The sequence below is a fragment of the Crocodylus porosus genome, unplaced genomic scaffold (assembly GCF_001723895.1).
Source record: "Crocodylus porosus isolate Cpor-Errol unplaced genomic scaffold, CroPor_comp1, whole genome shotgun sequence".
Taxonomy (NCBI): Eukaryota; Metazoa; Chordata; order Crocodylia; family Crocodylidae; genus Crocodylus; species Crocodylus porosus.
Window position 1 is genome coordinate 104,806,387 of NW_017728906.1, and position 23,654 is coordinate 104,830,040.

Consider the following 23,654-nt stretch of genomic DNA (forward strand, 5'->3'; position numbering starts at 1 on the left):
TTGAAATTTTCAAAAACCTGATATTTTGCACATACATTTGTATATAGGATTACCAGTTTGAAAGCACAGACACTTATTTTTAATTTCAATAGGTGCTTTTAAATTGATATTATAAAAAAAAGTTCTATTTATCTTCAGCTGTCTCCCCTTTCTGTATACAATCATTCTTCAAAAAAATTAATTCTAGATTTGTCATAATAGCAGAATAATCAGAATTAATTATCAATAATCTACAAATCAATTTAAAGTTACTCCTTGAATACAAGCATCAGTTAAATAAATCACATGTTGTTTCTATAGAACGATTTCTTACCCCGCCTAATTATTAACTGAAATGAACAAACGGAAAAATCTAAACATTTTGTGTCATTTTAGAAATAATGCTGCTTATTTTTCTTTTTAAACAAGTAAAGCCATTCCTATTTTCTATGACACTTCATTCCCAATCCTGCTGATCCTCCCACACATACACAGTGACACAGAAGAGGAAAATCCTCCTAAATTTTTAAAAGTAAATGTAAAACACTTGACCAGGATAATTAGTCAGGGATGCTTCTGCCTTGAGCAGGGGACTCAACTAGATCAGTGGGGGCCAACATTTTTGGCAGGCGTGCAACAAATTAGCTCTGCACCCTCCCCGAGTGCCACTCTGATCCCTTTCTCTTACTTAGCCTCCTAAACAGCTTTCTGCCCCTGCCCTGTGCTCCCTGATCAAGTTGCTGCTCTGCCTTCTGTTTTCTGCCCGTGCTCCGAGATCTGAAGTGCTGCTTTTTGCTCCCTACCTTACGTGCCACTCTGCTATCTGTCACCTCCCCAATCTACTACACGCCACAAAGAGAGGCTACCTATACCACTTGCAGCACCCATGTAACAGGCTGGCCAATATGGACTAAATGATTTTCTTAGGTTCCTTCCAACTTTACCATTCTGTGATTCTATGCAACTAAAAAGCATCCAGTGGAAACTTCATAAAATAAGGTATGCCTTATTCTGATAAAAGAACACTGGATTAGAAAATGTAAGACAACACAGGTATTCTGCAAAATGAAAGAAACAGAAATCAAACTATTTTCAGAAGTAATGGGAGAAAATTTAGAACCAACAGCAGATATGACCAAACTGATTTCACAGTCATGTGACTTAAGAACGTTGGCCCTGAGTTTGTACAGTTCCAGGTAGTACCTTCTTGGACAGTCAGATGGAAACTCTGAGTAGCTGACAAAGAAGCAGAAGTGAATGTAAAAAAGAACTATTTTTTTCAAAACCCAGGCTGGTACTCTTGCAGATGTGCAGGCATGAGGGGAAGGAGATACATTAAGGAAAGAGGTTTTGAGGCTCAGGGAGCTGGGCAAAAAGAATCCTCACACTTAAGAAGCAACCCTCTCCTCCTACTCCCTTGCTTTATTAAGCACTGCATCACTACAGGCAGGGTCTCATTATGCCCAATATTTCCTTTCCCATACTTGCTGATATTCTCTCAGAAACCTCCCTTCACCTTAGCTCACCTGATATCAATGTGACCATGACTTTACACCATGGTTTTTGAATGTCAGTTGGAGTTTTAGTTTATAAAAGGAAATAGTATCCCCATGTCATACACATTTTTGACTAATAGATGAATAAATATTGCCAAAACAAATAGATTACTATTATGAATTATTTGCATTACTGTAGCATGTAGGTGCCTTGGTCACAGATAAACCTTGGCCCATTTCATTAGGCATTTGTACAAACAGAACAAGAAACAAAGCCCATCCCAGCTCCTTCTTAAGTCAGTGAGAAATCACCTAAGTCCAACAGAGCCAAGATCTTGCCTTGCTCTCTCTGAGACTAGACACTTTGTTAACAACGTATTTAATGTAAAATAAGTTATAAACACTACATCTACATATGCAGAGAAGTAAATCATTGAACAATATGAAATATAATTAAGATAATTAATAATCAAAGAAGGAACTATCATTTTCAGTCTCAAAACTGCAAAAAGATTACAAAAGGAAATTTAGATCTTTCTTCTCTCAATAAAAAAAAAAATTAAAAACTGAAGTCTGGTTTAAGGTTTAGTCTGCTTTAAATAACCAGTTAGCTATTTGAGGTTTTGAGTCATTGCATTTTATCACTTAGATTAACCATGCCAGTAGTGACAGAGAAAATATACATTACTGGGAAACAAAGGAGCTTATATTTAACAAATATTATTAATCAGTTATTGCAGGGAGGGGGTGTTCAAGTAAAGATACTTACTATAGGCATAATTTAATGAAGCATTTTCTTATACACAATCTTCCTGAAGATAGGAAAAATGCACCTTACTGCAACACTACTTATCAGAAATAGAAGCAATTATCAAGCTTCCTCCTGGGGATTATTCTCCTCTAATGCACATACCTGAAATCATCGTGCCCCACAAGTGAGGAAAGGATTTTAAGAACTCCCTGAAAACAGAGGGAATTCATTCCCATCTGGAAAATGTTTCTTTAACATTTTCAATTACACATACATACTAAAGTTAAGCAGAGATGATCTGACACTTTTAAAAAAAATGTCCTAGTTCAATCTTGTACATTTGCACTCTTACTCTTAGCCTTAAGCAAGTCTGAATTGAATGTAAAGGTATTGAGGGTCAGCTTCTATATTGGCATATCAAATGTCAAGCCAATAGCTCCTCTATTTAAAATATGTTAGAATAAAAGGTAATATGTTCTCTATAAAAGTTCCCTTGAGGTTAAAAGAACCAATAAATTAACTGCTACCATATGTTTCACTCCTTTTGGCAAAATTCAGTTATAAACCCTGCCAAACCACATTTTGGCAGGTACTATTATTTGGTAGTTTAAACAGTTACTTGGAAAAAATGGAAACTGTAAAGAGATTTTGGAAATTAACAACATTTAAATGCTGTTAAAAACAATTTTCACAAAGCCAAACTATATGGGTCTAAGCCATAGTAAGTCCGAACTCTGCCTCATCAAGACAGAGATGCTAGATCAAATAAAAACTCAAATATGTATGAGAATTAGAAAGATAAGGAATTTTCCCATAATATTACTACTACAAAATATTAAAATAGTCAGTGTTCTAATTTTAGCGGATGTAAATTCATAATAAAGGAATTTAAATCACGTGGAGTTGCTCTATAATTACATGCAAGTGAGAACAGAATCTGACAAACAAAATGGCTTTCAACAGTAATTCTAAAGTTCAAAATTATCAAAGCAGCAGACTACAATATTGTGGTCACTTGGAAAGTACTGATTATAGCTGAAATAAAAAGTTGTTAATATACCAGACAAGGGAGGGGAAAGTGGGCTGGGAGTAGGGAGGGAACTACTGGCTTTATTCATATAAGCTAAACAAACTGGATTTCAGTGATAGGGTCACATGTAAGTAAACAAAAGCCTTTTAATATATGATCATAACATGATTTTTGTTTTAGTATACTTTTCAATGATTTATGAGATATTTTATGTATTTATTTATTCTTTAGATGTATATATTTTGCTATTCAATTCCTTTTATTCACATGTTGTATTACCCATGAAAACCACAGAGGCAATATACATTTGTAGTGTTGTGATGTTCTGGAGAGAGTATCAAGGTTTTTATTCTATGTTTCTTTAGACAGCTCCATCATCATATTTAACTCTAATTTTCCTTTACTGAAATCACCTGCAATTCAGAGTATAATTTTATACACAATACCAGGTACATAACTTTCAAGCTGACAGGTATAGCCAGTCATTTTTCAAACCATAGAGTGATGTTATTGCAATGTTCATATTTCTTATGCATTAATATAATTAGGAGCACTTACAGGTAAATGTAATTCTAATGTGCAGGTCTAGCGATTACAATATAAGCATCTGAAAGCATTTTCCAGTGGAAAATTTGTGTTCTTATTCTTCAGATGCTTGTCCTATTCAACCATTTGGGATTTTACTAATAACCATCTCATTACTGGATTCATCTTCTGACACTGTATTTTAAATAAGGCAATTTTTTATGAAGATTTGACACTGAAATCAGAGACTTCATTACCCTACAAAATATATCTGCAGTTCAAAGTATTTAAGGGGGTTAAACAAAATGCAAACATTTAATGCAACATTAAGCATGTGAAATAAAAACTTGATTGCCTAAAGAAAGCATGCTATGCTGTTACCCTGGTGACAGGTTAAAAAGGATTGTGAGCTGAATGGCTGTATGATATGAAATTAAAATGTTTCACATTGAACAATCCAAAATGAATTGGGAAAGGTTAGAGCAGAGGAGAGAGAAATCAATTCTCCAATGGCAATGGTGAATGGAAGAGAAGTATGAATAGGATTTGCCAGTGGGGTGCAACAGCTGCCAAATGTCCTGCAGCCAAAGAATTACAATAATACTGATGAAGTGTGCAAGAGCTTTTGGAATCATTGCAGGGAACAGAGAAATACTCCTACAATAATGAGGCTATTCTGTGTCCCATCCCACTCCTGCAGCAGACTCAAAGGCAAGTGAAATGCTTAAAAAACTGAAATGCTCAGTAATAAATGTATAAATATGCGATCTATTCTCTTAGTCAATGTTTTACACCTAACTACAATTTTTGTGAACCACAGATGAAATAAGTATGGTAAACAAATGGAAAAATATCAGCACACACACGTGTAGAAGTACACAGAATTCCACAGAGTGCATTTCACAGAACACTTTCTCTTTCCCATTTTCATAGCATTTTGTCTTGTTACTAATATTTCTAGTGTTACTGTAATATACTGTAATATAAAATATGTGAGGCATGATGTAAGCACACAGTCTATGCCCCAAACAGCTTACAATTTAAGGCGTGATCATAAGAATTCTTATGTTTGTGCTTATCTTCATGGATGTGATTAACCAGCAGAGAGATCAATAAGATTTCTTACATGAATAAAGTTAAGCAAAAGTATTTGCAGTTGTGAGCACTAAAGAACCAAAACAGAATTGGACAAAACCTATATGTAAAATGATCAGGATGATGATTAGCACAGATCTTGCTTTTCCATGTCTTTATATTTATTTTGCTCACACACTTTATATTGCAGGAAGCTATTTAAGGAAGTGTTGAATTGGGTTAGCAGAAATGATTGTTGACCTCACAGACAGAAACAGATAAAGGACAAGAGAAACTAAAGGAGCTACAGGTACTGTGGAAAGAAAAGAAAAGGGTATGAGAGAGAAGATCTGGACTGTGAGAGATCTGGGCTGTGACTGGTGGAAGAGCCAAAGTAGTAGGACAAGCACAGGATTAAGGTGGGCCAGCAACCAATGATACTACAGTAAAAATGTCATAGACCAGGGGTGGCCAAAATGGGGTATATGTGCTAAAATATGTGCTACAATATGGTGGCCAATATGTCCTACAAATAGCATTTGCAGCCACTGGGTGTAGCACATGGGTGCTGGGGGCAGGGCTGCAAGTGAAGAGGGGAGGGTCAAGCCAGGGTCTGAGGTTGAAGGGACTCACTGCAGCTCACCAGGTCTGCCCTGCCCTAGCTGGGAGACCAGCAGAAGCAATACTGCCCCCTGTGCTCTGCTCAGCTGCTCCATGCCAAAGTCAGCCTAGCTGGTGGGGCTGGGCAGAAACAGCCCTGCAGCACTGGGCTGGTATGCGAGGGGAAGAAGGGAGAAGAATCCTGTGCCCAGCCAGAGGAAGGAAGAGAACAGCCCTGTAGGGAGGAGGGGGAGGAACAGCACCCAGCCAGGGAGTAGAGATGGGGAAAACCGGCCCCAGTGCCCCACTGGAGGGAGAGGGGAGGGAGAACAGTCCACACAGCCCAGACAGAGGGAAGGAGGGTGAAAACAGCCCCAGTGCATGGGTGTAGGGAGAGAATAGTTCCCACCATCTAGCTACTCAGTGCAGGACACAGAAACTTGGGTCTTTGCCTCCTTAGTACAGGTAAAACTGATAACCCTCTTTGCATCTCTCCTCTCTTCAAGCACTCATCAGCTCTGTGCACACAATGCAGAATGCAGAGGGCTTCTGATCAGGACACAAAACTTGTTAGTTATACCTTTGCCCAGGCCCACTCCAGCCTGACACCTGCACGCCTGTAGCAAGTTCTGAGTCTAGAGAGCCCAGAATGAAAATTCTGTCATGGCATTATGATGCCATGGGGTGGCACTGCTCCCAAGCCAGCCTTTGGGGACACCTCATTCCTTTAGCGCAGCCCATGGAATCACCCACACCCTGAGGGTGCCACCCAGCTGGCCTCAAAGTGCAACTGGGGGTGACCTCATTAAGAGAGTTACCACTGTAGCGGCTGCAAAGTGAAGGGGGAGCAGAGTGCTCTGGGAGACCCCAGTAACCTCTCAGACAGCCTCTGGCATACAATTGCCCAAGGGTGCAAGCCCCCTATTAATGTCATGGGCTCTGAAGATGCCACCTCATGAAGCCATGCCAGTGCATGACCCATCCCTGGCCATGGAGGCACCAGCTGGTACAGAGTATATAGCTCTAAAGGCACCCTGTCAAAAGGGCAGGACACTACTTCTTGTTCCATGGAGCCCTGAAGCTGTTGCTGGGCACGTGGCAAATTGAAAGTATCTTTAGGTGCAGCCTCAAAAGGTACCTCAGCTGAGGCTCTCACAGGATAAAGAAACCTGTTACAGCTGTGGTCACAAAATAATAAAGCTATCACAGCTGATAAGGCACATGGAATGCCCTGGCCTTGAGACTCACAGGCCAAACACCCCCGCACATGACTAGTACCGAGCAGTTTCTTTCAACACCTCTTTAAAATGCTTGCAAAAATGTTTTTAGTTTTCTTTGTAATTTGTAGCCCAAGAGATGCAAAGCAAACAAACAGGTAGCCAGCCTGCAGCCCATGTGCTGCAGGCAGCCACTGTGTGGAACATTTGAGCCCAGGCACTCAGAGGAATGGAGGCAGGGAGGTTCAAGCCTCCAGCTGCAGAGAGTGGAAAGGTGACAGGAAGCTTCTGCAAGAGGAGGTGTCACTGCCAAGAGCCAGATTAAGATTTGCAGCAAGGGAAGTTTAGGTTAGGTATTAGGAAAAATTCTCACTAGGAGGGCAGTAAAACACTGGAACAGGTTACCCAAGAGAGGCTGTGGAATCTCCATCCTTGGAGATTTTTAAGACCCAGCTAGACAAAGTCTTGGCTGGAATGATGTATCCTGGGATGGTCCTGCTTTGAGCATGGGGCTAGACTAGATGACCTCCTGAGATCCCCTTCAACCCTAGTTTTCTATGATTCTCAGAGTTCACCAGCCCTGCAGCTGCTTAGGATCCTTACTCACCATATAAAGCTGCAATGGCTGCAGCTCAAGAAAGGGTTAACCAGGCTTTTGATGGTGACAACTCTTTTCTCAGCAGCACCCTGACTGCAGCTGTGCTCTGCACATCTGGAGACTCCTGCTCCCCTACTGCCATCCCGGGGCACAAGCTATCAGCTATGCCTCTGGGGGGGCAAGGAACAGAGCAACACTCCAAGGCCACATCCATACGATCATGGACTTTGGTTCCTTGGGGACAACTGGCAGTGGGACACCTTGTGCCGCCATTAGTTGTCCCCAGGGAACACCTGTGCCCCAGCAGCCTTACCTGAGGTCCTGGGGGTCTCCTAGGGCTGCAGCAGCACCAGTGATCCTGCCTCAAAGCCTGGCCAGCAGCCAAAGCATGGCTCCAACCAGCCAGGCTCCAGTTTCAAGCAACACATGCTGCTCCTATGTACCCCGCTCCACCTTTTTTTGAGCAGGTTTTTTTGATATCCAAGGGTCAACCCCAACCCCTACCCTCATGCTGCTTTCTTGCAGCACAGAGAACAGCTGAATGTTCGACACGGTGTCTGCGACGCCACATACTGCACAGCCGCACTAGTCTGGACGTGGCCAAGGAGAGGTAAGACTTAACTTGCAGCATGCCTGTCAAAAACTTTGGCCATCACTGTCATGCACCATCATGCTTTGGGAATATGCCTTCATATAAACTATGGAGGTACTTTCCTTCCCTTGCATTGTACAATACCATTCCTCCTACCAGCTCAATCTCCCATCAAGAAGCTGTCTCACAGTGTTTACTTTTCATAAAAAGCTATGCCATGATACCCACTTTAAGATGTTTTACTTCTATTTTGACTGAACTGTAGTTAGGTTTCAACACTTATAAAAATAGTAGATTTGTATCTAACCACATGTCCATATGTACACATACACACAATCTTTCTTTAATAACTAACTGAACAGCAAACATGGAGAAGGACAACATATCACCACATATTAAGATGACAAAACGATTACATAAGTCTATTGGTTTAGCTTTGGTTAAGAAAGAGGAAGAAAAAGGACAAGAAGCTTGAGAAGCAATTATTAGAAGTCAAAAACAACTCGACAAATATTGTCCAAAGAGACAAAAGAGGAAAGCTGTGATAAGTATCTCCAAGTATATTACAGAGAGAGTGGGAGAAAAATATCTTACTAGCTCAGTAGTCCACAAGGGAAAAAAAAGAAATAATGGAATAATGGTCTGAAGCTGCAAGGATTATGTAAATACATAGAGGTTTTGGTAGCATCATAATACATCATGAATGGAATGCATGAGTTGTTGACAAGGAGATCAGAACACTGAGAATGAGACAGTCTTATTTTCATACGTTAAGGATGACTGCATAACTCGAAAGAGGCGGAACAAAGGAAAGCCACAAGTGAGTTGTATTCAATCATCCTTAGCAAATGAAAATAAAGTGTTTTACCTTTATATTACACTAGGGGGGTATCTGTAGATTAATGTACAGTATAAACATTTATCTGTGCTTACAATAACTGCTCAAGTTACTCCTGTAGTTCAAGGGGAAAATGGTGTTACATAATTGATACAGTTTACTTATAAGTGAGGATGTGTTGCAAATGAGAAGCCTCTATCCATGTTAAGTAACTAGTTTAGAGTAGTCTAGTAACCTGAAATCTATTTTTTCTGTCAACATATTGTGTTTTTTCAAAAGTAACGTGTTAAAGGTTAGGTCCTATTTGGTCTCTTTGTTGAGCTCGAGGGCCGTGTCCAGCTAAGCATGGACATGTCTGTGGCACTATATACCGCACATTCAGCTGTTCTCTGCACTGCAAGGCAATAGCATGGGGGAAGGGGGAGGTTGACCCCAGAACATCCTGGGGTCAAAAAAATCCACACAAAAAAAGGCAGAGCGGTGCACACAGGGGCAGTGCACAGTGCCCAAAACGAGATCCAGGCCAGCCAGAGCCACACTCCAGCTGCCAGCCAGGCTCTAAGCAGCAGGATCACTACTGCTGCAGCCCCAGAAGGCCCCCAGGATCCCAGGTAAGGCTGCTGGGGCCAGCCCAGTACTAGTCCCAGCCTTCCTTACCCAAACTGAGATAACCTGCCATGCCAGAGGACGCATGGCTCAGGTGTTTCCCGGGGACCTCTAGCAGCAGTACAAGGTGCACATTAGCAACTAGCAGCTGCTGCTTCTTGTTCCTAGGAAAACAAATGTCCCTGCTCATGTGGACGCAGCCAAGTGGGACTTACAGGTCAGGAGGCTTCTTTAGCAGGGCAGCTAAGCAGTCTCCTAGTGTAAGGGAATCCTTGACTGACAGACAACTGGGGTTACGCACTCCCTCCAAGACTCACCAGCACAGTGGGTATACTGGGTGATAGCAAGCATATCTAAAAGTTGCTTCCTTCCACCAACTTCTGGACAGTTATATGCTTGCTCTAAATTACATATGCCTCATATATGCAACTTCCTACTTCCTCAGCTTACCGACTGGCATAGCTGACAACTTTTACCAGCGTTTCATTTAGCATTTACATCCAAAGTCATAAATAAAAAATCTAGATACATCTACAAAATAAAAACAAAATGTACAACTACCACAGTGCTCCCAGTTCATCAATTGCACTCTGAGTCCAGAACCCTGGCTTTGGACGGGTCAGCATTCACTAAAGACAATATTAGTCAATTTTTCCAGGAACTTGGTCAACTGATTGGTAGGCATTTGACCAACAGTTAAATCAAGTTCTACAGATAAGAATGGATGTTTTTATTGTCTGAATGTTGTATTCAATAACAGAAAGCTTCATTCATTTAGAGACAATTATTTCTAATACATAATAAAACTAACACTATACTTAGTTATATGAAAATGTTCTTTTACTTTTAACAATAGTTTACACTCCTACGGTGCCTTCTGTCAAGACTGTCGGAAGACACTCAACACACATGAATCTTCACAATAGCCCTAGCAGCTTGGAGTCTTAAGCGCATTTTACAGATGGGTAAAATTAAGCATAATTTGGTGACTTGACTGGCTCCAGATAGTACAAGGAAGAGCTAGGAATATAACCCAGATCTTCCCATCTCAAGTCTTCTGCTGTAACCAGGTGGCCAAGGAAAACATTTAGGTTGTTTGCCAACCATGTAAAAATATTTTAAATACATTACTATTCTTTTAACATGCAGTATCAGGTAATATGGGCATGTAGCCTCACTTTTTTTTCCAAGTCATAAATGATGAAAGGGTAAAACCCATACAAAAATTAGGAAAATATGCTTAGTGGCCAACACAAGCAACACATAGGAAGTGCTGCAGGCAATTGGGTTTAGAAGTATAAACATTACATTAGTAGACCCAGGAGATAGCATGATGTAGCCACACCTGGAGAGTCACTCTCCTATTCCCCTCCCAAGCCACTAATGAAAACAAGACTGAAGCCAAAACGCGAAGATTCCACTATACAACATCAGTTTTGGTCTCAGAGGCTCAGTAACATCAAAAAGGCATAAAATAAGCTGGATTCACTTCAGCCAAAATATGTTTTCACTTGAAATAAGATCAAATTCTGTCTAGGAGACCTCAGGATTTTACTAGATGCTGTAAATCAGTTTAGCAGCTGTGGGTGGCACCACTTTCACAATAAACTACCTTACTGCAAAGTTCTATATATGCAAGGAAAGTTCTATGTAAAATAAGTGAAAGCTGAACAATGAAACAATCATTAATCCTTCATAACTGTTTCCTATACAAAATATGTGCTCCTATTATCTGAATATCACAGTGAAATAGTCACAAAACTGGCTGACCTTCACAGTGCCAAATACGTCATTAGTTAATTAGCTTTTAACAACTCTAAACTGTTTCAGTTTCCCAAGAAAGCAAGCTAAAGAAAATTCAATCAAAGGTCTAAAATAAGGAAAATACAGAAAACACATACTGCAGAAAATACAAATACCTGTACATCTACTGCTATAAGAATTGATGAGTCATTCTTATTAGTGGCTGGTATGTTGATCCAAAGGGACTGGTTATGGGAATCCATTACTGTGTTCATACAGCTAGAGGAAACTTACCTACATTACAATCTCATTTACAGGAGCTATTCTTTTTAACATAATGAAGGTGTGTACTGGGGTGTTCAGTCCGTCAACCCAGAGACTGCTCAAAGAACCCCTAGCAAGCATACAGCCCATTTGAGAACTGCTCAGTAAACTGCAGGTTTGATCTTAACAGTACAATAACTCACTGGACAGCACAGTGGATGCTGGCCAGCACCCTGTAGTTAGTGATACATACAATCAAGCATGGGATTTGGGCTTGACTGCAGAATCTAGGTTTTCATTCAAAAGGCTGGCAGAGGCAGAAGCAAATGTTTACGGCCAGGTCTAACAGGGCTTAGCCACCCCAAACTGGGCTGATTACAGTGGCTCCAGTGCCACTGCTGCCACAGTGCACCCCCACCACATGCTCCTCCGCCGCCATGCACACAGCACCAGCACCAGAACAGCCCTGAGGGGGAGGAGCGGGGTGAGGCGGGTGCACTCCACACTGCCCAGCCCCCCCAAATAATATTTTCTAGTGCTGCTTATGGGGAAAAGAGAGCCTCTCCACCACAAGGGCCCCCACACAACTTGCTGGCTACAGTCTCAGTGGGGGCTGGGCAGTTTCTTCCCCTCTGCCCCCAGTTCCCAGCACGATGAAAAGCTGAGCCAGGCAGCCCCATGCTGCAGCTCCTGGCTGCAGGTATCAAGAGGCTGAGGAGGAGAGTCGAGGGCACCCTCCTGCTGTGTGGACCTGGCAGAGCTGTCACCAAGACCCACAAACTTGGGTGGGGGAGGGGATCCGCATAGCAGAGAGGCCATTTCCCTATCACCCTGCCTGGCTTCACAGGGAGGAGACAGAGACAAGCAACTGCTGAGGCTAGCAAGCTGCCCAGCAAGGGGCCTCTGGGATGGTGACAGAATATGACCTACATTGAAGCATGATGGATGCGCTGCAGATGTTCAAAAAAGCGCTCTAATCTACAGCTCTTTAGTCTAATACTACATGCATCAAGGGTTAACTTAGAGTGGGATCCACCATTTTTAAGGTGCTTTAAGTGCTGTGAATATTTGTTCTGTTACAGCTTTAAAGCACATTAAGTGTACTGTCTGTACCTAGGCCAGATGTCCATTTCTCCCTAAATGAACTACTTTCCTTGTCCAAAGCCATGAAAAAGACAATGTTGTTCTTCGTTGCAGATACCATGGGTCCCTACTCTACTCTTCCCCTTATTTCCAAGTGCCCAGCAGTTTGCAATGGTTCTCCCAAAAGAAGCAATGTGCACTCTCTGTCCCCACAGCTCTACTCCCTAATTATTCATGTGGGATACTGAGCACTTTCAAAGGCAACAGAGATTGTATAAACAAGAAAGAATATTATGGTGTACCACTTAATAGGCTGCAGCATTTGTACATCCCAGCGCGCCCCAAGATAGTTCAACATCCCACACCACCTAACGCAGGAGGCTATGCCAAAGTAACCCCACAGAGCTCTTCCTGGCTTCATTGTCTAAGATGGGTAAAGCAAACACTGAAGTTATTTTTAGCAGTTCCTTTATGCACATAAGAACTGGTCTAGTGTTTTCCTTTTTGTGATCACAAAATCTTTTTTTCTACCTCAGAAAAAACAAATCAGTTAAACCAATATGGACACATTTTACAGCAGATTTGAAGTGAAAACAGTAAAAACATGGTTTGTAAATAAAGTTGTTAGAGATAAATTACAGAGCAAAGTATTGTGGTTACTGACAAAAACAGTGAGGCAAGAAATATCTAACAATGTCAGGCTAGGAGCTTCAACATATAGTCTACTGAAGTTGACTAGACTTCAGATCTATTTAGAAATCAACAAATCAACAGAATAATACGGCACAAGCATTAAAAAGAGTAAGTGTAGTCAGTATTTCCCCCACAGACATTTTCTGAAAGGGCTTCATGACTGAAAAGTCACTGGCAGTTGTATTTATTTATTTATTTATTTTTAATTTAGTAGATACATATCAGCAAACTCTTTTATTCATTTGGTTCCTGCCTGTTCTCAGCAGGCAGTCTTACTATTGTTACCAAGGGGATAAGCTTCAAAACACACACGGACATTTGACATGGGAACTGTTCAACAGAACATAAATACTAGCTTCTAAACTACCACTTTGTGAAAACTATAGAGAGAACCTCCAAGGAGTTGGTTCTGACTCTGTGTTTGCTGGACACAGGCAGAAAGCACCAATACTTGAAGACTAAGCTGAAAGCACCAAACCCTAGTCATGTCTACACCATGTGCAATAATGCAAGGGAGTACTACCCATCCTTGCTGAAATATGACACAGCCACTTCCTGGTTCACACCCATGGCTACTTTAGCAGCAATAGAAGGTAACATCTGTTCAGCATGAATTGTGCACAGAAGTGAGCAAGCCAGCCATGTTTTCCTGGCAGCATTCCTTAACACAGTCCAACATGGTGTAGACACGGTCCACAGCCCTACCAAGAAAAGAAGCCTCACCTCTCCTCACACTGGCAATTCATCATCTCCACCTATCAAGCTATGGTTTTAAGGATGTCAGATGTTAATCTGGCCTTCTAAAAAGACATCACAGCTGCATTGATCCAAAATCAGGTCAGAGAACAAAATCAGACATTGAGAGCCATGATGTGTCTCATAATTCCCCTTCTTGTTTAACGAGTGAAATAATCTGTTACCTGGCTATATCAGCAACTGATCATTTAGCTGTCTGTGCTGGTCAGTACAAAGTTCTGCTCTATCTTCCTCATTCACGCTTTTCATCCATCCCTAACGGTTTGGGAGCAGTGATTTTGAGGGGGCTATAATATGTGCAATTCACTGAGGGAATAAAGGGGTGCTTTATATCACTTTACTCTTCCCTGGGTGCAAAAGACAAGTTGTGATTTTGCTCTGTGTGCACCATATATTGCAAAGCCTTACTGTCTTCTTTTTCTTTTTTTCTTTTTTGAAAAAAACATATGGTACTAGTTATCATTGTGAATACAAATAAAAATAAAGACTTCTAGAAACCACCATCTGATTTATTCCTGACCACTGTAAAAACGGTAACAGAATATTCTGTCAAACCACTGTTACGGAATTTGAATAATAATGTCTACCCTGCATTCTGGCTTAGAACAAAAAAGTTACTATCTAGGATACTTATCAAAACAAAACACAACACAGAAGAGCAACTATGCTAAAGAAAAGAAAGAATTCAGTTGAAGTTTTCATGAATTGCATAAAACTCTTACTAATGTTAACTTCCCTAACACAGGTTTTATAATTAATTAAATTATATCAGTGTCATACTATATAAGACTGAACAGAAGCCACCAAGGAGCTGCGATTTACTGAGCAGGGCTGCAGTTTAAAATCTCAGGCCAAACACCAATAAAAGCTAAGAGCAGCATAGAAATAAAACTCACTGTCTACCAGAAAGCCAAAGAAATGAATTAGTCTTTTGGCACTAGTTATGCTCAAGTGCATGGCCAATGTTAAAGTATGTTACCAACAGCTGCTATCTGAAAGAATGGGAAAGCAACCAAATTCCTACTGCATCCTAGCACTAGACTCCACACTTAAAAATTAAGGTGCTGATTTTACAAACATTTACAGAATTGGACTCCAAACTATTAAGTCCCTTCATTAACGTAATAAATTACTCATGAATCTACAATTTTTCTAAAGATCTATTTTGCAACTGAATGTTCATATTATCCCAAAGTGCTGAGATAGCTTCAAACAGGCACATGGGAAATTTGTGATGCTCAATTTGTGGTTAGTTACTAATGTAGCAACATTCTGCATTAATGAAACTCCTGATGTGCATTAATTACAATTCTGGCTTGTAACATGTTTTTGTGCCTATTAGTTTGTTAATATGTAGGACAAAAATAATCATATATGACTTATATGGATAAGGGAATGCAAGCTAAAGCTCATTTGAATTTAGAAAAAACAGACTATATTAAAAACCCATGCAGTTTCTCACCAGTGCCCCTCTTGTGCATGGAAAGACGTCATTAACAACTTCATATTTGAACTCCTCAAAATGAACTTACCTTGGAGTCCCTAAAAATTGCTGTGATCTCTGTTGTTCAGCCACATACAAAGATGCTGCTGTTGCTAGTAGTTCCCTTTTTTCAAGATCTGTCAATTTGTGTCCTAGTTTTAAAAAACAGGTTTTAAAAATGGTTAAACGCCATGAGCCAATTTATTCCCTCCACACAAAACACATATGCAAAACAAACTATAAAGCTCTATAGTCATATTCTAAATATTTTTTATCCTAAATTAAAAAACAGCATGGCAGACGCTCACAGTTTCAGGGTTTAAATAGTATGTTTTCATACAGATCAGCCCTAGTGTTAACACTGGTATCTCTGTTAAAACAATCTGACAAGTGAAAGAAAAAAAAATGATGCCACAGCATCTTGTTTTCATTAATAAAATGTCACTGGTTGACATATTGTGGCTCATGCTGGTAAAGAATCCATCTGTACATTAGAACTTACTCAAAATATGCTGCATTCTTTTCAATACTTTACCTTCTCAAGACTACATTTTCTCCACTCTGTGAGTGATAAATACACCAGTCTATCTTGCCGAAAAGACTGAGAACTGTCAGCCCAATTACCAGGAGTGTCTGTCAGGCCATATTAATTTGTTACTCATATCCAAGCTATGCTGAACATTTTCTAAACAAAGTAGTGGTATGAACTCCACTCCCCAAAGCATGTCTTACAACATAAAGGCAGAAAGACAAATTAAAGTAGGCAGAAGAGGTACAACATAAATAGAGAAGTCAAGGTCTTGGTCCAAAAAATAGAAGTCAACTAGCTTCCTCACAGGTAGTGTGGCAAAAATGAGTTTTCAAGTGGAGCTTAAAATAGGAGAGATACAGGCTCTATAAATGACTTCAGAAACAGCTCAGCAGAAAGCAGGAAAGAAGACAAAGACATTCATGAAAGAATCTGGTGAATGGGTGTATAAGGCTGAAATGTCAAAAAGGGGAAGATGATCTGAAATGAGGCAAGAGTGATTACAGTAAGAAAATGAAGAATTATGCTTTCTTTTAAAAGCAGCAACAAGAAGTTAAAATATATGGGGTAGCAGAGTTTGGGGGTTTCATAGCAGAGACAACAGTGAAAACAACAGGTAAGAGAATTTTTAGCACAGACATTATACTGCTCAGAAGGTAGGAATACAGGGCAAGAAAAGTGTTTGGGAGGCAGAGACTAGAAAGTAGTAGTTGATAGGAAATAATGAAGAAGTAAAAGCTTTAGTTGGAAGGTTAGAAAGAAAAAAGATAACTAGTAGAGGTAGCAGACAGGAATGACAATATATAGTGCTAGGTCAAAATAAACGCCTTGTTTTAATTACAATAAAAATGGTCCCCACTAAATTCCTCATCAGTAAATGCATTCTGAATCTCTGAAGATTACTATCAACTCCAATTAAATAAAAAAGAACATTACATCATTTCATTTGGATTACATCCTACTTACATAAGGACCAGTAAACAAAGAGACTTTGCAGTAATATGAAATAAGCCAAAATAAAGAGCTTAATCCTTCAAACCCTCCTGTGAAATGGTATCAATTACTTTGGTATGTACATTTCTAGCACTGACAATTTCTCATGTGACTAAAGATTTGCAAGATGAGTTCAATGTCAGCATTTAAGGCCAAATCCTATTCCATTTAAGCATCTAAGTGCAATCCCTTTCCACTCTGCTATAGGCCTGGGGAGGTCAGGGGGAAGAGGAGTGGGAGGGGAAGAGGGAGGAGTTATCCCATATATTTTTGTAATGTGCTATTCAACCTTAAGACTAAGTCACACAAAGGAGCCAGGTGGACAAGAACCCACCCAACTTTTGTGTTAACGTCTTTTCATGGACTTGAGCAGAACAGAATAGGATCGTCCTTTGGTGTCTAAATCTAGGTGCCTAATAAATGGACTAGCGAGTAGACCCTAGTATCCTAGAATAGCAAGCAACCCTACTGCACTCCATCAAGGAGAAGCATGTAAACAGAGGCTCTACATTGGTGCCTATCTTAGCAGTCATCAGCTAGAGGGGTTACTGGAGAGCTGTACAGAAGGACAGCAAATAACATCATGGGACCACAAAATGATTGGTGTACTTGGTCAAAGAACTCTCAAACTTTTATTCACGTTTCACCTGTGATCACTATTGCTGAATGCCAGTGTCCACCACTGCTACTATCTGTAAGTTGATTTAGTGTTATCCATGGGGAAATCTTTAACAGAAGTTCTCAAAAGCATCAAAGCTTATTATAAATAGTACAGCACCAGAATTTCAAAATACGGATGACCTCTGCATAAGACCCATTTCAAGGAGAGCATCCTTGAAGTTTTGTAATGATTACAATTGGCATATTCTGCAAAAAGAAAAAAAGTGAATGGTATCACCTGGAAGCCACAGAGCAGCAACGGCATTATAGTAGGGTAATGATGAGTGCCCTTACATGGTACAATGGGGTAGCTGTCACAAGTAAAATAATGTAAATTTAAAAATAACAAAGATTCACAAAAGCCAAAAGATCTATATCAATTTATTTTAATTTAGTCATTATTAACATATTCTGCTAACAGATTACTCTAACTTCCTTTGCTCAATGTTTATTATTGCTTCATCTGCCTTAAAATGGAAATTTATCAAATACACACACGATGCAACTTCTGAAAGGCTGACTCAGAAAATAATCTTGATCTTTCTCTTGCCAACAATGGAAAAACTGATGGCAAAATGAAAATCAGCAGTTCAGAACTTCTATGTATATTGGGTATGCATATGAGACTCTAAGCAGCTTCATGAGCGAACTAGTTTGGCTCTTAGGCTTCAGATTAAGTGAGCTGTCAGATATCTACAACCCAACAGTATACATTCTATTATCAGGTTTCTTTAAATTAGATAGTATGCACATTTAAATATTTGTTTCCATGCCTCCACCAATAACAAGAAAAGTCCCTTACATACAGGAAAACGTACATTAAACTCTGTCACACACCCCTCCCTCCCCCACTAAAAAAAAGCCTATAACATGTTGGTGTGACCAAGTCTATGTATGTCTACATGCTCCCACAAATATAAACAGCATCAACTCATACAAGGACAAGGAAAACTATAAAGATCCCAATTTGGAGGTTTTATTGCACGACCTTCATCACAAGTGAAATCAATAACTGCTTTCGCACTTCTCTGCACTGCAAAAACTATTTTCTCCTTCAATCTTCAATAAAAATCAAACTCCAAACAGTGAACAAAAGTCAGCAACTTGAAACAGGTTAACAAGAGAACAAGAGTTACGTACACCTTTTCATTATAAAAAAACCCAAGGGGGGAACAGGGTGATAGTTGGGGAGGGTGTGTTCTAACTTCCCTTGTTTGTAACTGTTTGCATTGGCTGTGACAATTTCAATAAACTATAACCCAGGGATGGCTGTGGTGCCCACTGTGAATGGGTAAATCTGAAAGATAATGGAAGGAAACTATTAACAATTTACCAAAGCTAGCTGTCTGTATATAGCTACTACAAATGTGCCAGCTTACTGAGAATGCCCTTAGTGCAGCTTTGGAGGTATACACTTATGAAAATCTATTGTAGGCTGCTTACTAGCAATGGTCAGTGATTATTTTATTACATAAGAAAAAACGCTTTATACAAATGCCAAAGCTTGAGATGTTAACTACTGAAAAACCAAGAAATTTGAAGTTGTTGTAGGTTGTAGGTTGTCCGTGTGCAGCTACGACCCTGCACCATTCACAGACCAGACAGTTGAAGCTCAGGTAAGGTTCTCCCCACTGGCAGGGAAAGGGGCACAGAGGGAAAAGGGACAGGATCTGTGGGTTATCCAGGCCCTGCTGAGCCAGGGCAGGGCCTGGTAGGGGTACAGGCGCTGCTACCGTAGTGCTGCACTGTATTCCTACGTGCTGCTTGAGGCTGCACACAGCTGGAGTGGCTGGGATGGCAGTTTCCACTATGCAGCTGGGTCAGGCAGGAGCCAGGCCAACTGCACCCATGTGGCCCAAAGTGGCTCACGGGAACACAGAGAAACATTGGCCCAGCCTGACCACTTGCCAGGGATTCAGGATACAGAAGGGAGTGCAGGTTGAAGTCGGGAACAGGCTGGCCCAGCAGAGCCCTTCCCAGCTTTCTGGGGCTCCATGACAGCCCTACCTGGCTCAGGCATCGGGAGCTGGGAGCAATCTGGCCATGCAGCTCCTGTGGTCCCAGCCTGGGCTGCCCCTATGTCTCTGCCTTCAGCAGCACCCACAGGCCAGCTCAGCTCAGCCCTGCAGCCCCAGCACAGGATGGATAGCAGGGCTATGCCAGCTGGCTTTGGCCAGGCCCCAAGCCACCCAAGCAAGAGCAGGGGGGAAAGCTGGGCAGACCCTGACTGGGGTCCCATGCCTACCCAGATTTTAATCCTCACTCCCCTGACCCCACTTTGCTAAGGTGTTCCCCAAGCCGGTGTCTGGCCTCAGGGACAAGCCTGGCAAGGGCTTGGTTCAAAGACTACAAGGCTTGAAGAGACCATTATGATCAGCCAGTCACATATCCTGCATATGAACCTGGATTAAAGTATGTCTTTTAGAAAGAAATTTGATCTCATTTTAAAGACTCCAGGCAATAGTGAGTCCACCATTTTCCTTAAGAAGCTATTCCAGATTTCACATACCCTTTCTACTAGGACACTGCATCTTATTTCAAGGTTGAGTTATTTAACTTCAACTTGTCTGCATAACTGTCTTCCCCCTCATCCCCATTATCAGATATCTCTTCATGTGCAAGTATCTAAGCTAGTAATTAAGTCACCTCCACCCTCTCTTCAGCAAGATGAACAGACTGAACTCCTTATGCTTCTCATCAGAAGATGAGTTTTTCAGCCTCTGAATTATTTTTATGAGTCTACTCAGAACTCCCCCCAAGATAGCTACATCTTCTTTAGGTATGGACATATTCTAAATCTGGTCTCATCAACCATATGTATAGAAGCAAGGATCATATCCATTTTTTTTTCACTTCATATTCCCTTTCTTTCACATCTGAGGATCACATAAACTTGTTATAACCCTTCACTGATAAGCCATGGTAAGATGATTATTTATAATCAGCAGGGATCCCGGTTTTCTCTGATCAAAAAATCCCCAATTTTGGGGTTAAAAAAAGTAACCCAAAATCCACATATTTCCATGATTAAAATGAAATGTCACTACTATATATAACACCACTATCTATCTATCTATCAAGACAGATAGTTAGTAGTGGCATTTCATTTAAATCCACATTTTTCTGTGATTAAAATGAAATGCCATTACTATATCTATATCTATAGTGTGTACACACACACACACACACACACACACACACACACACACACACACACACACACACACACACAGAGAGTAAAATCTATTATTCAGCACATGTGGTGAAGTGGCAGTGCGGGGGGAGGGTTTGCGGTGGCTGCACGCAGAGCAGCTAAGGCACAGGGCGATGAGTGGTGGTGGTCGATCCCGTAACGGGGATTTTACTGTATATAGTAGTGACGTTTCACTTTAATCATGGAAAAATGTGGATTCACATGAATGTGGATGTGGATTTTGGGTTACTTTTTTAGCCCAGAAATTGGGAATTTTTTTTTTAATCAGAGAAAACCAGGATCCCTGATAATCACCTGGTCCAGTCATTTTAGAGGTCCATACTTTTCCACAGAGCCTCTTCTTCTATAAGCATGGCCTGCTTTCTTTGTTTTCAGCTGTCCTACTTGCATTTGGCCACATTGCAATGCATTGCCTGAACTTCGATCATTTAACCAGTGATTTAGATCACTGTAACAGTAATGTGCCTCAACAGCGTTACTATCCAATAAATGTTTGTATCATTAACTTTACTACCCAGAATTTTTAATATCATCATCACCTAGAGCAGGGGTCAGTAATGTTTGCAGGCACACTGCCAAAAACACCTGCAACCTCAACTTGTAAGATGTTAGTGTGTCAGGGGCAAACAGCTGAGGAGCCACAAAGGGCCTGATCCTTGTTGTGGCAGCACAATCCCAAGTCCTTCACCACCATCTGCCCTGAGGTATGTATGCCAAGCAAAATGCTTCTGTGTGCCACACTCTGGCACTCAGGCCGGGGCTTGCCTATTCCTGGCCTAGGATTCTAGATGGTTGATAAAATGACTGAAAAATGCTGGAGCAAGAAATGACCCCAAAGGCTAGATATAGCTTCTTTCTTCATATCTCCCCTTTCTTGGCACTGGATTTATGAGCCAGATACCTTGTTACGGGGTAGACCCAAACCCCCAGATTAACTACAACCTTTACATTCAATAATAGGCAAATTTATTGATACACAGTAATAACAGAAAAGAATAATACAAATAATTCTACAGCTACTAATCCTAGGTCTGTCATCAGAGTCAAGATCCATCTGGCCAGGACGTGAGCTTCACTCTTAAGATGTCAGATGTCAGCAGCCTGGAGGTTGGAGGCTGAGCCGCCGCTCCCCCTTTCCTCCCGCCCCATAGGGTGGATGAGACAGGGTGGTGGTATGCCCTCTGTCCATGGTGCCTCCGGTTCCCCTCTCAGCGACCCCTCTGTCCATGTGGCCTCGGGTTCCTCTCTTGGGGACCCTTCTCAGAGACCCTTTGTTGCGCTAAAGTTTCTGCTTTTGTATTCTTTTTCCCTCCTGATGACTTGTCATCCATGGCTATTGCTGATTGGACTGTCTGTGGTCGTCATGCTGTCCACATTCTCTCCTGTTGGCATATTCCTTTGTTTCACAAGCCCCCCATTACATGTACACATCCTAATTTGGGCTTTCTGGGTCTTCTCCTAATTTGGTCTGCTGCCCCAGAACCAGAACTCCCAGGCCCCAACTCTTGGGCCTTGTGGGGTGGGGCCACCTTATCTCGTTATTGAACAGTTTGGAATATGCCCACAGTTTCCCAAGCTACGTGTATATCTGTTGGCCTTCCTGTGTTAGACACCCTGTCTGCCTTAGGCTGTGAGAACTGTGTGACTGTGTGACCAAGCCTTTAGAAATCAATTAACCCTGGCTGCCACCCTGGACTATTGTGCTAACGCATATATATTTTATCTACAAACCAATTCCCAAAAGCAAACCTCTAAATATCATTTTCTAGTCATCACCCTTTACCAACCACCTGTCAGCAAGATGCCTCTGAGTCAGTTTTTAATCCACCTATTTTCTGCCCTATTAATTCCATATAAAGAAAGTGTTGTAATCAAAATGTAATGTGTTACCAGCTAAAATGTCTTGGAGAAATCCAAATATACTATATCAACATAGATAGACCATCTTATCCAATAGGCCAGAGATGCTCAACTGCCTGCCCACAGGTCAAATGAGGCCCACAGAGCTATCGTATCTGGCCCAGGGGGCTCCTCATGGATCAGAAAATTTGGCAGCAGGGGAACAGTGGACATTATTATGACCACCTTTGCCTTGGCCAAATTACCAAACCCCCAAGCCTCACACAGATGGTTGCAGCCAAGCTGTGCTCCCTTCCTCCTGCAAGGCTGAGCTATGCCGCCTGGCCACACATCTGGATAAGGGGCAAACTATGCCCTTCCCCCCCACCTCATGGGGCCAAGCCATGTCCTCTTCCCCTGCAGGGATGGGTTTGGGCTGGGCCATGCTGCTTTTCTCCCCGTGCAGCCAAGGCATAGGCTGCCCCACATCTGCCTCTGTACAGCCAGATGGTGCCCACTGCACCTGTCACAGGTGCCAGATGAGGATCACCAGCCAGATCCAGCCCATGGACAGATTTGGCATGGTGCATCTACCCTGCTAGGGAAAAAGGCTGAGCACAAGAATTATAGGGATAGTCTGCCTGCCAATATCAAACAAACCTGTAATCTTGTAAAGTAAATAAATAAATTCTGATAAGCCCTTTTTTCTATGAAATCATGATGACAATAACACCTTTCTTCCACTTTCTCCTAGCAAAACTTTAAAGATTTTTCTTGTGCTTTTGCATTTATGGGGTCATTGTACTGACTATCCAGGCTGCTGACACAGAATAGCAAAACAACAGAAAGAACAACAAAACAAAGTCTTTTTATTTTTACATAACAAAAGTGACAGAAGTTCTTTTGCTTAGGTTATTTAAAACTAAACTGTATATATCTATTACAATTAAAAGGCAGATTCTGCTTTGGGAGGAAGACAGAGAAGAAGTATTTCTCTCTAATTTCCTTCATGTTATGACTGCTTAAACCAATATTATCCCAGCATCCCCCAAGCTGAGTCAAAAAGGTTCATGCAATTACTTTACATAACC

The 23,654-nt window shown here is 41.2% G+C and overlaps 1 protein-coding gene across 1 annotated transcript in view; it reads right to left on the reverse strand.

The window, feature by feature from the left end:
* The window catches only part of PCCA (propionyl-CoA carboxylase alpha subunit), a 446,742-nt gene that overhangs the window by 171,666 nt on the left and 251,422 nt on the right, over window positions 1-23,654 (reverse strand). The window contains exon 18 of the mRNA XM_019528487.1: window positions 15,378-15,480. Within this exon, the coding sequence (XP_019384032.1) occupies window positions 15,378-15,480 (103 nt within the window). The remainder of the gene's footprint in view (window positions 1-15,377; window positions 15,481-23,654) is intronic.